General features: G+C 41.9%; 1 protein-coding gene across 1 annotated transcript; it reads left to right on the top strand.

The window, feature by feature from the left end:
• The first annotated feature begins 1,127 nt into the window (after window positions 1–1,127).
• On the top strand, window positions 1,128–16,059 carry LOC138594542 (E3 ubiquitin-protein ligase pellino homolog 1-like). Its single transcript, XM_069665671.1, has 7 exons — window positions 1,128–1,295; window positions 6,170–6,334; window positions 10,200–10,329; window positions 11,284–11,385; window positions 13,323–13,520; window positions 13,607–13,795; window positions 14,224–16,059. Exons 2-7 carry the CDS (start codon window positions 6,249–6,251, stop codon window positions 14,800–14,802), a joined length of 1,284 nt encoding a protein of 427 aa, XP_069521772.1. The 5' UTR covers window positions 1,128–1,295; window positions 6,170–6,248; the 3' UTR covers window positions 14,803–16,059.
• Window positions 16,060–16,534: the final 475 nt, after the last annotated feature.

The raw sequence follows: 16,534 nt of genomic DNA, 5'->3' as shown, positions 1-16,534 counted from the left end.
TTACAAAACCGATTATTATTTATTGTCATTATTAATTTATAAGTGTTTCACCCGTCCTTGAATTTTGAGAAAAAAACAGATATTGTTTTAAATCCATCCTACCCTCATGATCAATAGTCTTTTTTCCCTCATCAGACATTTCCACTTGTCATGGTAGGAAAGTGCTCACGTGTGTCCAAGAGTTTGTGGTAATTTAACAAAACTTAGTGACATTGGTGGAGACAGTGGAGAGTAGTGACATGTATACTTAAATCCAACAGACATTTGCATATTATCAACGTAGAAACAGAATATTTTCTGCATTTTCAAACCATTTTTAACCTCCAAACTTTGATGTAACACAGGTACATTTTTAATTACTAAAATTATTTTTTTTGACCTCACTATTCAATTAAAATCTCTTAGTCATTTCACTGTTTAAACAGTAGATGGCGGTGCACATTCCCAGCTTCACCTCTGTAAATACATGATTGATCAATGTAAGACAGTAAAATACAAACATGCATTAATCTGATTATCTAAGCATTAAGGGTTATCTGTGTAAGAGGAAGTGAGAGAAGAAAAGGAAGAAGAAAAAGAAGAGGAGGAAAACATTAAAAATTAAAATGCGCTCACATTGGACTACAGCATTTTTGTAAATGATTAATGCCCCAAGGTTTTCTTTTTAACGATCATTGTGCTATGTTGTATCTAAATAAAGGCATGCACCTTTATGTTCCTCAGGTTAAAATAGTTTTTATTATATGTGCCTAACCCTTTATAATACAGAATATTGGGAAAAAAAATTAACTAATTTTCTCTTTTTGAAGTGAAAATTTAAAAATATGCAGTTGTGCAATTATTGTGCAAAATATTAATAAGTGAGTACATAAAAGGTGATTAAAACTGTGGAAACAACAGGTTCTTGATATTTTAAACGTGTATTATTATTTATTTTCACGTACAACACTCATCTCTGTGTTTTAAGGTTTTATTTATACAGTCTATGGTTTTAACCACCCTTCAAATCAAAGTACTGGTTTATTCGTCTTATTTTGACATACGTACCGGAAGTAAGTGTATTTTACACTGAAGGGAGTAGTTCCGGTTGCGGATCAGTGTGCAGAGGCGTTGCAGAACATCGCTGAGTTTTGGTTCACTTTAACTTGTCCTCTCTCATGATGAAAAAACATTAAACTACCGGCACAAATTCAACTAACGAACACATTTTTCAGTTTAAAAACCGTTAACACCGTCGGTTACTTGGACGGAAACATCCGGGAGATTGAAGTGCTTTAGGTCGATCGCAAACTTTGGTAAGTCAGTTGTTTAAAAAGTATTTTTGCTTCATTCTTATATAACATATTATTTCTCTCTCCACAGTTCATGTTGATGCTAAATAACAAGCTAGTTAGCAAGCAAATTATGCTGGCTACTTTGTTAATTAATCACTTTAGCTCAACAGGGCACGTTTATATCGTTAACTAGCTAGCTAACTGTTACTTCTGCTACTAATGATAATGCTGTTTTAATACAAAAACTTAACATAAAGTTATTAATCAAGTTGATTTTTCTCTCAAAAAATGTCTATAATGCTAATGTTTTTAAAGTTATTTTATGGGGTTAAATACTTGACCTTTCTGTAGTTCTTAATGTTGTTTTAAATCGTTTTACTTAGTATTGTATTATTTGGTGATGCAATATGATAACACCCATAAGATCATTGTAATAATAATGTATTAATTTATAATGTAATGATAATTCTACAGTTTAATTGTGTAATGTTTTTAATAACCTTATGTGACGTAATAGCAACAATGCTCATATACCCTTTTAATATTTACTTATTTCCTTCAAGGGTGTTTAATATTTAGGTAAGCCATTTACCCACTGTAGAGTAATACAACTTCTAAACTACTATAGCTCTGATCATAGTGTATAAATGTAGTAAATTTACCCTATGAATCTCCTAAATGTTTCTTATCTATCTCTTCTTATCTCTCTTATTCTAATCCCTTAGAATGTGTGTGTGCTACTGAAGTCTGAATCTTAGGTTTACATTTTATATTACTTTATTTTGTTTTACTGTCTTATTATAGATATTTCTCACATACATATACTTATTACCATAGTGTATATATGTTGTATGGGCTCCAGCAGTGGTTGCCAGGCGGGTCTGTCCGGCTCTGTGTAGCCCAGCTGGTCTCTTTTGTTCAGGCCACACAAACTGATTAACATGCACCATCCTACGGGAGCATCTGTCCCTGCAGACGCTGCTTTTGTTCCCCGCTTCAAATTGAAAGTTGGTGTTTTTTGTCCAACTGTCCGCTCATATTAAAAGCCTAAAGACACGTCAACCCCTCTGCACACGCAAATGTTGACCTATAAAACAAAGACAAAGTTTATTTAGTCTGTGTGGATTAAAGCAGAGCTGCAGCGGCAGGTGAACAGAAGTGATGGTCTGGCCTGTATAGCTGATTAAAACATGGCTCAATATATTGCTTCCTTGTAAATTAATCTCACATCTGCAAATGTAGCATTAACCTTTTAGGAAAGGGAACAATGACCATCATATATAAATGTGTGTATTGTTAAAGGTTGTCATCAACCAATGAAAACATATCACAACATGAAATGTACAGGATTTTGTTTGTGTACCATTTGGCTGCACAATTTCAAAAAAACAGTATGCAAAATATTTAATCTTATTCTAAGTGTGTGACAACATCACAGAAAGGATTCCTACAGAGATAGACCTTTTTCTTACAGGTGATGATTTTCTTAATAAAGCCACCAGACTCCATTGATAAAAACATGAATTTTACCTCGCCGAACACCACTGCTGGTTGCTGGTCTACTGCTGTCTGTCTTTTTGTGTAATTGTGTGTTATAAAAATAATGCTTTTGATCCAAACTTACCATTCAAAACACCAAAGCCAACAATAACCCAAACAAACTAACGGATTTAGGCAGTGGTAGACCAAACACTCCACTGTTCTGTGAGGTAAAATTACTGTTTTTATCAATGGAGTTTGGTGTGCTTAGAAGAGAGTGATGTAATGTCTGTTTCTGGTTAAAAAAAACATGTTGATCTTTAACAAAAAGGTCTATCTCTGTAGGGATCCTATGTGTAATGCTGTCAGACACTCAGATGCCACCATTGCTTGCTAGAGCAATCTGCTGGACAACTTGAGAAAAGTTTTTTATTAACTTAATAGTTATTTAGACCTCAAAATATGTAAAATTGACCTTCTGTCAAACCCTCCAGCGCTGCTTTCCGTCTTTTGTGCTCTAATCCAGAGATTGATGAGCAACCTAGCTGAGTTAACTGGGTAACTGTGTCCTAATTTTCATCTTAACTCATCTGAAATAATCTGTTTGATTTGTTTACATGGTGCAGTAATACGACTAAACTAGCCTGAATGTGCTGTTAATTGAGTTATTAGTGCTTATGTTAGCACACTGATGGTATTGGTATCTTTTATCTGTCTGTTGCCACGGTGAACGCTTGGTTACATTGTAACCTCGGTTCTCTGAGTGAAGAGACGATCTCTCAACTATGTAACAGAGTGGAGAGATCGTCTCGATACAATAGAGAACTGGGTTAGTGTGTGTGTGTGTGTGTGTGTGTGTGTGTGTGTGTGTGTGTGAGAGAGAGAGAGAGAGTGTTTGCTGGGGATATTTGTGGGTATTTCCTCCTTAAGGCTGGTGTGAAAACACAGTCCAATGGTGCATCCTCTGCGGTCTGTGTTTGATCAGTCAGCCCCTAAGTTAGCAAAAGAGACGTAATAGAACAACTCGTGTGATTTGGGTTTCTTCCACACTAAAAAGTTTTCATTTCGATATAAAAAAGTTTTGGAATAAAAACTCAGTTTTTATCTGAAGCTCTCCGGAGGGGCTTTAGGGCCGCAAGTCAAGCTGTCACTAACTTTATCTCAGTAACTGACGAAGTTCCTTCAACAGATTAAATGGTATCGTTTCACACGACGGTAACGTGACTTAAAACACTCAGGAAGTCTAACAGGTAGAGATGTAAAGATCCATAGATAAGGAAATACTTTGATTCATTGATCAGAGAAAACATCGATCATATCGTCATCTTTGAGCCGACCCTTATGTCGGCCGACAGGTGTTTATATTTACATTTGTGCTTAGAATAAAAACAATTGGTTGTTTTTTGTTTACATGTCCGGGAGAGTTCAGAAAAGACCAGAAGATATTTCAGTTTTTTCTGTGAGTTAAACATTTTAAATAGGTGAATATCATTTGTAAATCTATCGCAGGCTCCTGAATTGAATCAAATAAAAATTGTTTTGTGACAGACTTTTTATGATGTCAGCAAATATTGTGTTATAATTCAAATATATCCAAATAAAGTAAAGTAAAACATGCGACTCATAAAGGCTGAGGCAGGCGTCTTGTCTGATTCGACTGACGAATCTCTGAGTCAGGTACATCCTCAGTACATACCTGATACTGTGAGTCAGACAGTAATAATCGCAAACGGATAGACCCAGTCAGCATTTGAACGTTGTGTCGTGGTTGTCAAACGTTTTGGTGGTTGAAGTGTAGACGTTAAGCATCAACACAGCAAACATCATGCACTTAAAACAACAATTATTAGAGTGGTTGCAGCCCTAAACAGCAGTAAATCATTGCAATGTTTGTGGTGACACATTTACGATCATTGTAAACCAGACTCTTATTTCCTCCACTGTAGTGACAGTTTTGCAGACTCTGTCAATACCTAAAACCTTTATTATCAGTTACAGAAGAGAGAAAACGACAACATTATGACAACAGAAGAAACAACGAGATAACAATATCTAAAAATAACAGTCGGGACAAACTGTTGTTCCGCTTGATCAGAAAACACGAGATGTGAGTCACATGTGCAGGAAAAAATCAGCCCTGAGCCGCGGCGTGAACGTCTGATTCACCTCCGTGTCAGACTAAACGCTTCGTCTCGGCCACGCGAGGAAAGAGACGCACAAAAGAGCGGCTGTCCCAGAGGAGTGAGGTCACTTCACAAGTCGTGCTCTACATGTGGTGTCCCTTTACAGACAGAATGAGTCTCTGTCCCCCTGCAGATCTCTGACATCGGCTCTGGTCCTGATGGGGGGGGATCTGTTTCTATAAATGTCTTTAACCCACTGACAGATTAACGTCTCCGACAAGGCTGCAGGGTTTCCCCCAGCAAACTGGTCAGAGGGGATGATGAGCATCGGCCTATAGAACTGCATTTGGATGGATTTCATGCAGACCTGAACGTGACTATCTGATCAGTTGTTGCTGAGCAGTATTTAGTTAGTAACTTCCACTTGATCTTGAGACCCTGAGGCTGTCTGCCTCGCCCTTTACAACTTGTAAAACTTTAATGTGTGGTGGACATCGTTGGACAAAAAACGCAAAGCAAACACCCGCGGCAATTAATAATTCTTTGGGTAATTCACGTTTTGTCAGTCAGATATTTGTATTGTTTTTTAGTTGCGTCGTACACGGAGCCTTAAAAGGACCTTCCACCTTTTAAGATTTTTACCGAAGCTAAATAATCCACAGAAGTTTCCTCCTCTCTGAAACACACATATCCGAGAATTAAAGCTGCTGCTAACCTTAGCTCACTAGCTGACATCCTAAGTTATTGTAATCACTGAGACAGTATTTAGCTGGAAATTGACCTTGACATGGAAAAGTTCTGAAGGTTTCATGACGACGTGCGTCAGCCTTATCAGATCTGTTTTGAGCTCTGCTAACACGCTATGATAAAGTTTATCATGACCACCATCAGTCTCACCCCTCTGATGTTTGCTCTGCTGTGTTTTCTGCTTCAACATGAGTGCGTCCTGACTCTGTTTCCTGTCATTAGGCTCACATCAGAGCAGACATGGCCTCCGTGTGTGGGTTTACTTTGACGTTGTGTCCTCTTAGACCGTTTGAGTTTCTGCATGAAAGCTCATCTTGTCTTCTTCATGGCACAAAGGACGTGCACATCAGTCCCAGTGAGTCAGCCCCTGTTCTACACCTCACAACCCCGCTCAGTGTGCAGGGCTGAATGCAGACATTGTTGCCCCGTGCACAAAGAGAGTGTGGGTGTATATAGTCAGGTATTGTGTTGTATTGAAGCCTTTTGTCTCTGTTAGCATGTCTGTTCAAACTTCATCTCTAAGTTTACTTCTGACTGTGTTTGCAGGTGATGTGTGCACCTGCCCTGATGGAGGCGCTGTGAGGGCGACAGTGGGAACGTTCCTCCCTCGTTAAAGGCTGCTCACATGTTTTCACTCGGTCAGGAAAACATCTCCACCTCCCCGGCCTCCACCAAAGGACCGGTCAAATATGGAGAGCTCATTGTGCTGGGGTAAGATGTTCACTAAGGAGCGTTTACAGCCGAGGTTAAGGTCGTCAGGAAACTGTTCATCATGGACACCCCGGACAAGAGGAAGATAACGGAGAAGGAGCGGTGTTGAAACATCTTTGTGGTGCTTTCAGGGACACTACGACGAGAATCAGACAGTTTTTACATGTCAGGAAACAGCAACTCAGTAGGGGCTTTGAGCTGCTAACGTTAGCTTCAGTTTCTAGTTTAGCTTCTGTTTTTATTTCTCACTTGTCACCAAATTGTTCACAGAGTTCTCCTCCTCTCCAAAACAAAAAGAGCGGGTCATTACATCCAGTAAAACCTCTGGATACATCACGTTACAACAGAGTGTTGCTCAGATGAGACGGGGCTGCAGAAGCTGCTGCTCGCTCAGCTTGTTCCTCTGATAACTCAAGATTCAGATACCAACGTGTATAAATCCCACAGTTAGTAAAATAATAAGTAAAGTAGTCGACTGAAACTCAGTGATTATGGAAAACCTTAGATGGAGTTGAGAGGGAACCTCTTGGTTCGTACTTCCTGTTTTTCTTGTAGCAGAAAGCCCACTCCATCTGAGAGTTGTGCAGAGTTGTGCAGCTCCTACTTCAATTAAATAAATATACAAAACAGCTTCGTCTGACTTCTTAGTGCCACTTCTATTAATAAATGGGCTGAAAGAAAAACCACCCTCGTCTCCTACAGAGAAATTGTGCAAAAGGTGAGAAAGGAAGGTGCAAAGGAATTTATTTTAGAGGTCCTGAGGGGCTGTGCTATGAGGCAAGTTGAACACACCCAGGCTTTCTTTAAGTCAGCTGGCTCAACAGAAGCCTGAAGCACCAGTCAGAGATAACAAGTTGTGAACTGTCTCTGTTAACAGGCTCTCTGCTTCAGGCTCTGAGCGCGCTCACAGAAACGTCATGTGACGCTTCTTCCTCACAAAGAGGAGCGGTCGCCGTCTGTCTGCTTCAGTCTGACTGTTTAAATGAGAAGTGATGAAGTTATTTTGGTAAAAAACAAAACTGCTGCTGCAAATAAGGCAAGAGAGGAGTGCTGCAGACACTAATGTATTCATTGCAGCACGAGACGCTCTCTGTGCCTCCTGTTTATTTCTAATGTAACAACTGCAGTTAGGTCGGATACTTCTTACTTCATGAACTTGGGTGGAAATAGAAATCAAATGAATCTATTGGTTTGATTTGATCTGTGATAAAAACCTACAGACTAATCAGTTTTACCGTCTGCGTCTTGAACCAGCCGTGTAAAACAGACTTGGCAGGAAATTAGAGCCAAACATGAAAACGTAACCGTGTGTCTTTAGCTGCTGTGTCCTCGTCGTTCTGTTACTGTTCGGATGATCTGCTGACATTTAAAGTGTTAATCTTTACCTGGAGCAAACAGGTAAAAACGAGAAGAGGGAGACTGGAGGGGGGGTCGTATTATATTCATCACTAACTGAATGCATAGAAATAATTAATGACAGGCGCTTTACAGGCGAAAGTCTGAACATACCCTGATCCCGACCAGGTTAGCTTTGTAGAATAAGTTAACATCGTGCTCTACAGACCCGGCTCACCCACTAATCGCGCTTCGTAGTGCACCCCTCTGAACTTCAACACATATGCACTGTGGAGTTTAGAGCTCCTCTCAGTCCAAAATAAACTGTAAGCAAATCGATTTTTTCTATTCTAACCACGAGAGAACGAGAGATAAAGGTGCATATGACTCTGTTTCACACCTAGAAGCATTTTCATGTGCTGTGTGAACTTCATCTCGACCTCAGTGAAGTTAAATCTGTGCAGAAAGACGCTGACTTCCTGACTGAAGGCCTTTCACTGTGGACACAAGAGAGAGCCTGTGGTTCAGGGCGCTCGGCGGCTGTGGTTTCAGACCTTTGTTTGCTTGTGCATCATACTGTCCACATGTGGAATTAAGCCGTCTGAGAGGCCCGCTAACCGGCACTTACACTGGCCATAAGGTTTAATTTTAAAGCGCCGTAGAGTTTGTGAAAACAGAGGTCGTGTTATGTGTGACACAGTGGAGCCACAGAGGAGTGGAGGTGGTCTGAGTGTGTCTGAGAAAAGAGGTCACTTCATCTGAAACACAGGAAGTTTGCATTATGAGCGAAAGAATGGCTCCACGTTTAACTGAACTCCGATGTTTATTTGACCTGCGTCTGGCTGCGGTCTGCCTCTGGAGATAACCTCCAGCTATAAACGGACTTTTAATTTAAGGTCCCACAACATCTAGCCGTCAGAATTGTCTTATTATATTCACCACAGCTCAGGAAGAGAATAATGTACTGCAAATAAATGAATGTAGTTGAGTTCGGGCTGTAATTAACAGGCGTCCTGATGGCTCTGCAGGATAACGTGTAAACCACTTTACCACAGCAGCATCCTGCTTTTTAATCTGGACTGAAAACGTTGTCGCTCTCCAGGTTTCTCTGCACCACAAAGTTTCCAGTCTCCTGTTAAAGCGGCCGTATCTTTTGAATGGATATTCTCATGTTCTGCATGTGTTTCACATGTTTGGATGTTTACTGTTCACAGTGAAAAGTGAAAACTGCATAATCCCGTGTTTGTTAAAAAGGTCGCCTCTGAAACGGGCCGTTCAGAGCAGCTGCAGGTTTCTATGTAGAACCTCACTGTCGCTGAAATCGACCAATCGTCAGTCACCGCCATCACCTCAGGCTGCCCTCTTGCATGAGCGTCGTCACGTCGTTGTCAACATTTCAACTTACCACTCCGATACCTCCTGGTGATCCTGGCTCGTATACATGAGGCCGAATAACCGATCCTGGAGCAGCCATGTTTTCTACAACTTTGGGGTGACAGTGCAGTGCAGCCGCCCCCACACGTGGGGGAGGGGCTACGTGGTCACTCCAAATACCGTGAGCCAATCGTGGCTAAGGTCTGACCTTTGAAAACGGCTTGTTTGTTTCAGGAGGAAGGAGAGGCTCCAAAAATAATCACATTAAAGTATGTAAACAATTTTAAAATGAAACAAAGTTTACCAACGCGACTCAATGACACAGAATAAGAGAAAATTGATTGCAGAGCTGAAATATGTCCCCTTTAAAGCTGTGTCCAGGACATGTTTAGCCTAGCTTAGCATAAAGACTAACAGTAGTAAGCGAGTGAACCTGTGTTCTGTGAGGTTAAATCCCTGTTTTTCTGAATGGAGTCTGGTGTGTGTGCAGAGAGCGATGTCTGTGTGTGGTTAAAACAATCATCTTCCTCTGTAACACAAAGGTCTGTCTCTGTAGGGATCCTTTCTGTCATGTTGTCACACACTTAGAAGAACAATCTGAGCCTGTCAGTGGAAACAACAAGAACTGTTAGTGGACGCGCTAATGAAACAAACCAGTAAATGCACATATATTGGTCATGTAATTTGGTAAAAAGAAGTAAATAGTCAAAGTATCTGTCCATTATTCATCCAGTCCTGGCTTATACTTGAGGGAAGAAGATAAACTGAGACAGTCTCGGTCACAGACAGCTTTATTCCACTTCTGTAACAACAACACAAAAGCAAACAAAAGGTCTGAAACCACAGCAGCCGAGCGCCCTGAGCCACAGGCTCTCTCTTGTGTCCACAGTGAAAGGCCTTCAGTCAGGAAGTCAGCTGCTCTCTCTGCTGCCGGGGAGTTCCTCGACACTTGAACTAGATTTATGCGGCTCCAGAACAATGAACAGTATCCACCAGTCAAGATTTAGTGCACAAAACATCGAAAGAGTTCATAAATATGAGATTTTGTTATAAATTAAGCTTCTGTAAAGTTTCACAAGTACAGCTGAATCAGTTTTAATAACCCGTGTGGATCTTCTTTAAATCTTCTAACACATTTCCCATCCTCTGTGTTCAGGTGTAACGGCTCTCTGCCCAACGGAGACAAGGGGAGGAGGAAAAGTCGCTTCGCTCTGTGTCGCAGAAACAAAGCCAACGGAGTGAAACCCAGCACCGTCCACTCCTCCTGCACACCTCAGGCTGCCAAGGTGAGAGCTCGACACACAGGTCAAAGAGTACAACGGGCCGATGAAACAGTACAGGAGAGAAACCTTTCATTTTCAGTGAGAAGCAGAAGGCTTGTGTGTTAGTTCACTTTCCACCACAGGACACTTTCTCCTGCTTGATGGCTGTCTTCCAGAATGTACTGGAAGTTTAGGGGGCGGGGCTTTCATCGCTGAACATTTGTGATTGGTCCAAAGTCTGGGTCCTATTTTGCATTCCAGCTGAGGATGAAATCCTGGTATAGCTTTATATGGTGTCATCAGATGGTGTCGTATAAACAGGCGTCACTTTTTCCCATGACAGGTTTAAATGTCCTTTTTTCTGTGGGTATTCAGAGCGCAGGGGAAACTGACAGCGGGCTGAAAGAAACGTTTGCAGAACTAAAAGTTCTAGAAACACAACTTTTGTAGGTGTGGATGTTTGTGATAAGGCGTGGAAAAACCTCAAGTATGTATCAATCCATCAGTCCATCAAATTTTATTGGTATAGTGCCAAATCATACCCAACGGGAGAAAATAAAAGCAATAAAACAAATAAACTTCACATTACACACGACATCACTTACAAGCAAGTCAATGAAAGTGAGTTTTCAGAAAGAAGTCGCTGATTCTGCAGCCTGATCTCCTCAGGCAGCCTGTCCAAAGTCTCTTTTAGATTTAAGCCTCGACTCTGGAACGACCAGAAGATCCCTGCCTGAGGACGTCAGGCTGCGAGCAGGCTCGTAAGGGGTCAACATTTCTGCTGTGCAGCTTGAAGCCAGACCCTCTTAAAGTCTACTCTCAAACTAACAGGAAGCTGATGTAGGAGAGCCAGGATCGGGATGATGGGAGATAGTCAGTTAAAACCATTAAGAAGCGCAGAAAACATGCAATTATTGAACACAAAGAATGTTAAACCTTTAAAACACGCTAACAGTGCATCCTTTCTGTGTTTTGAAGGCGATCAGCAACAAGGAGCAGCACAGTATCTCCTACACTCTGTCACGAGCACAGACGGTGGTGGTGGAGTACACGCATGACTGCGACACGGACATGTTCCAGGTCTGTAGCCTCTGCTGCCTGACGACCTTTTACATACACTGATTATAATAGATTCATTTTTCTGTGTCTGGATGGAAACCTCCTGTAAGACAGACTCAGGCAGCAGCAGAGGTTCTTTCTCTTATCATTTTTCACCTCCGTTTCATCACTGCTGTTGGAATCTTAAGTCTCAAAAATGTCCGCTTATATCTCAACTTCAAAGCCAGCGTTTATAGTTCCATTTTGTTTGTTTGCCTGTTGCACAACAGATTGAATTTCCTCAACCCCCAAAGGACTGCGGTAAGTCCTCTAAGACCGGAAAACTCTCAAAATTGAGGAAACAGAAGCAGAAGCGAGAATCAACATAACGGCACACAAACTGCTTTGATAAATTTTCAGACATTGCTCTGTGTTTTTTTTTTATTGCATGTTTCTTGCACTCTCATAACCCTTTAAAAATGTGGCTGGATGGGGTTTTAACATGAGACCGGGTGGAAATTATGCCACAAGGGTAAAGTAAAATGTGCACGATAAAGGCGTCTGCAGGCGTCAGCATATTCACACACTTTTGTTCAGACCAAAAGCAAAGTGAATTTTTTCAGCATGGTTACATAAAAAGAGACAATAAAAGAGGCAAACTAAGGACAGTTAATTTTGCAACTCAAGCGATAAATTCATGTCATGCTTTGTTGCAAAAGACTGTCGGTGCTGAGATTCTCCGGACGTCCAGAAAAGGTCAAACCAAACTCCATTCAAAAAAACACCATTTTAAAAGTTGTTTTCTTGTCGTCTTGCAGACAGACCTGACAAAGCATGAATTCAACCTCTTTACAAATCAGCATCATGATGTCGTTATTTCAGCATCCTTTCAACATGTTTATTGTCATTAAATCGCCATAACATCTGTTTATTTGGGCGTCATGGTGCTGTAGTAAGTAAATAAAGTAGATAACGCCAATTCCTCCGAGGCAGCACTTTGAGACAGTAATGCACGCCTTTGTCACCACTCGGCTGGATTACTGTGATGAGCTGTATGTGGGGGTTAGGGGGTCCTCCATCGCCCGTCTCCAGACGGTACAAGACGCTGCTCCACGTCTTTTAACTGGCACACGTCAACATGAGCACGTTTCCCCCATTCTAGCCTCACTCCACTGGTTGCCCGTACAAAACTCTTTTATTTGCTTTTAAATCCGTCAGTGGTCTCGCCCCGCCCTACCTCTCTGAGCTGCTACACCCCTATACACCCACCCGTGCTCTCGGGTCAGCCGATCAGCTGCTTCTGAGCGTGCCAGAAACTAAGCGTGAGCTCAGAGGGGGCCGTGCCTGTGCTGCTCTGCTCCTGAACTGTGGAAGGATCTGCCTCTGCACATGAGACAGGCCTCTTCACTGTCGGTCTTTAAATGTCTTCTTAAAACCCGTCTGTTCTCCTCGGCCTTCGACACCTCGTGAGAAGTTGATTGTGTTTGTATTTTATGTCTATTTTATTTAATGTATTTTTATCTATTCTATGTATTTATTTGTACCTATGCCTCGTGTGAGCGTGTATTTGATGTCTTTTATTCTTCTGATCAGCCCTTTGGTCCTCTGCGCTTGTTTTAAAGGGCTTTACAAATAAAGTTGGATTGGATAGTAAGACAGATTTAAGTAGATGTGACTGATGGACAGGCGCTCCACAGCTGAACAGAACGCCGGTAGTTGGTGTCCATCAGAGAGATCCTGGTACTGATCCGAGCTCACAGCTCATCACACTGGGCACTGGTCAGCCTGAAGGAGCTGGAAGCAGCAGGAGAGTTCATCAGACACAGCTCAGGAGGAGGAGGGAGGTTAACCAGCTGTGAGGGAGGACAGGAGATATTTGTGTTTGGTTTAAAGATGTATCTGAAAGGAGGAATATTCACAGGTTTTATTTAACCATCAAAATAAACATTTGATTAAATAAATCTTGTTTGTCGTAACAGATCGGTCGCTCTACAGAGACTCCCATCGACTTCGTGGTGACGGACACGGTGCCCGGCGGTCAAAACCAAGCTGACGGTCAGGCGGTTCAGAGCACCATCTCACGCTTCGCCTGCCGCATCATCTGCCAAAGAAACCCTCCGTACTCTGCACGGATCTACGCCGCCGGGTTCGACACCTCCAAGAACATCTTCCTCGGGGTAGGCTACGTCGAGAGGACGATACTACTTGTGGTCGATGAAGTAGAGATGAAGCGTTCAACATGACATTTTTTACCTCTTCTCAGGAGAAAGCAGCCAAGTGGAGGACGCAGGACGGTCAGATGGACGCGCTGACCACTAACGGCGTTCTGGTGATGCACCCGCGACACGGCTTCAACCAGGACTCTAAACCTGGTCTTTGGAGGGAAATCTCCGTCTGTGGCAACGTCTTCACGCTACGAGAAACACGCTCATCTCAGCAGAGGGGCAAGATGGTGGGTAACTCCCTCTGCTCTTCATGGGAAATGTAGTTTTAGTAAATGATTTAAAGGTGCTCTGCGTTGTGTTCTTGTAAATAAGCAGAAGTTCTGTTTCCACAGGGAAATTGTATTGATTAATTGATTTTCAAAATAGTTGGCGATTAATATGATAAGTGACAGCTTATTGATTTATCGTTCCAGGGTTAGCCTCTAAGTTTCTATGCTTTCTACTGCCACCTTGTGTTGATGAGCAGAGGCAGGACGGTTTGAACTCAGATATAAGTGTTATAGTAGACGGGAATTTAACTTAAACTCAAGGGACATCACTTTTCAGAAAGGCTGAAGAAACCTACAAAAATGTTGAGTTACTGCTGCAAGACAGGAAGTGACATCATGATTTTGGCTCTCTCTTTATTAAAATGAGTTAAACGTTTGTCCTCCAGGTGGACTGTGAGTCTAACGAGCTGGTGGACGGCTCACTAATCGACCTGTGTGGCGCCACGCTGCTGTGGCGGACGGCGGAGGGCCTGTCTCACACACCCACCATCAAACACCTGGAGGCGCTGCGGCAAGAGCTGAACGCCGGGCGGCCGCAGTGTCCCGTGGGCTTCAACACGCTCGCCTTCCCCAGCCTCCGCCGCAAAGATGTGCTGGACGAGAAGCAGCCCTGGGTTTACCTGCGCTGTGGCCATGTGCATGGCTACCATGCCTGGGGAGGGCGACGCAACCCTGAGGTGGAGGCGGAGTGTCAGGAGAGAGAGTGCCCCATGTGCCGAGCGAGGGGGCCCTACGTGCCGCTGTGGCTGGGCTGTGAGGCGGGCTTCTACGTGGACGCGGAGCCCCCCACGCACGCTTTCGTCCCCTGTGGTCACGTCTGCTCGGAGAAGACGACGGCGTACTGGAGTCAGATCCCGCTGCCGCACGGCACACACACCTTCCACGCCGCCTGCCCGTTCTGCATCCAGCTGCTGAGCGGAGAGTCCGGCTGCGTCAGACTCATCTTCCAGAGCCCGCTGGACTAGAACCACTCAGACATCTAATCTCAGGCCGTCACCAAGAGGGCGGACAGTTTGCTTTGAGTTTTTATAAGTTACTTTTTTATAACTTTATTTAACTTAATTTTGACAAGTATAAAAACGTTCATGGGGCTGATTCCTGTCAGTTTTTGAATATCAGGTGATTTTGGCGAGGTGTTTAAAGTTTTTCTCTGGACAGCTGCAGAAATACTGTGATAATGTTTTGCTTTCTTATTTATTCTTTTAGCTCTTCAGTGATGTGTTTGTAAATAAATGCAGAATTTAACAGCTTTAATGTTTCCCAAATGTTCCCACGGCTCATTACTGTTTCACCCTGCCTTAAAGATGAACTCCAGTAACTTTAACCTGGGCCGTCGTTTTACATGACAGATAGATACGAACCTTTTTGTTTAGGTAATATCATTTATATTTAAAATCGCTCTCTTCAAAGCCACCAGACTCCACTGACAGGTAGTTTCACCTCACAGAACACACGAGCTGCTGCTCTACTGCTGCATCGATTACCACGTTTGTTTGTGTTATTGTGTGACTCCGGTGTTTTAAATGGTGAGTTCAGACTCACACAATGAAACAAACTAACTGATCGAGGCAGCAGTCGACCAGCACACCTGTTTTTGTGAGATTAAATGATGGATCTTGTTAATGTAGTTCGGTGGCTTGGTAGAAGGGCAGGTAACAGTAACGGCTGTTTCAGGTCGGTCTCTGAAGGGAGCCCTTCTGTGGTCGGATACAAGAACTTTAGTGGATGTACTCTGATTGAGCTCAGAGATGACGTGTTGCCATTACAGCCTGTTTCGCCGCTGAAGGAAGCTACTGGAGTAATTATAGTAATTCCAAACGTTTCCGAACGTCTGTCTGCTGTTTCAGTGCCTCATCGTGTTTTTGTTTTTATTGGTTTTTCTTTTGGGGACAGAATTTAAAAGCAGAAAAACGTACAAAATATTCAGTTGAAGTTCTGTGTTTGATCTTTGACCTTATTCTGCAACACTGCTTCCTTTTTGTATTTTACGATTTTAATACCAACTTTGTATCACGAAATAACAAAATATATTTCTTGAGAAACCTTTTAATGTGATGTCTTTTGACTTCAAACACACACATCCAGCTCGAATATAGGATTGAATTACTGTCTGATTTTTCCTGTAGCGCCACCGTGAGGCTAAACCTCCCACTTGTATCCAAATTTATTTTGTAGTTTCCTTTAAATGGAAATGATAGCAGCAAAAAAGGAGCCAATAAAAAGCCTGGTGGAAAAGCTAAATCTTGAGTTTGCTTTCTATGCTGCCCTCACTATCAATAATACTAATAACTTTACTGAGTATTTATTCATTATATAAATTAAGCTGAAATTAGCTTCACCTACAAATATGTGCATCACAAATAATGATCCAATAATATATTATTATATAATAATATATTGTTATTCTCAAGTACTTGAATGCTAAATATTGATGCTAATACAGAATTTAAATGTACGACTTGTACTTGTAACAAGGATTTTTGGTATTATCACTTAAACAGTATAACATCTGAAGGTTGTCCTTTTGTTTACACTGGGTTTTCAGATGATTCTTTTTAACTATATAAAGTGAAGTAAAGACTTTAAATTAAAGATGAGAAATGAAATAGATAATAATAAGTAGTTAAAAATATATATAAAAATAATACAAGAAAACATTTTGTGTCACATTGTTCAGAGTGCTTTCCTTAGACCGCA

Source organism: Semicossyphus pulcher, unplaced genomic scaffold (assembly GCF_022749685.1).
Source record: "Semicossyphus pulcher isolate SPU_LCO1_2020_fin unplaced genomic scaffold, fSemPul1.0.p SCAF_17, whole genome shotgun sequence".
NCBI lineage: Eukaryota > Metazoa > Chordata > Actinopteri > Labriformes > Labridae > Semicossyphus > Semicossyphus pulcher.
The sequence above is the reverse complement of the archived record's forward strand: the minus strand, read 5'-3'. Positions and strand labels throughout refer to the sequence as shown.

Excerpts from the sequence above, each read along its gene's own strand:
- LOC138594542 (XM_069665671.1), top strand. The coding sequence starts at position 6,249 with ATGTTTTCACTCGGTCAGGAAAACATCTCCACCTCCCCGGCCTCCACC. Across the intron at positions 10,330-11,283 it reads GCACACCTCAGGCTGCCAAG|GCGATCAGCAACAAGGAGCA; the intron begins GTGAGAGCTCGA and ends TGTGTTTTGAAG. Across the intron at positions 13,521-13,606 it reads CCAAGAACATCTTCCTCGGG|GAGAAAGCAGCCAAGTGGAG; the intron begins GTAGGCTACGTC and ends ACCTCTTCTCAG.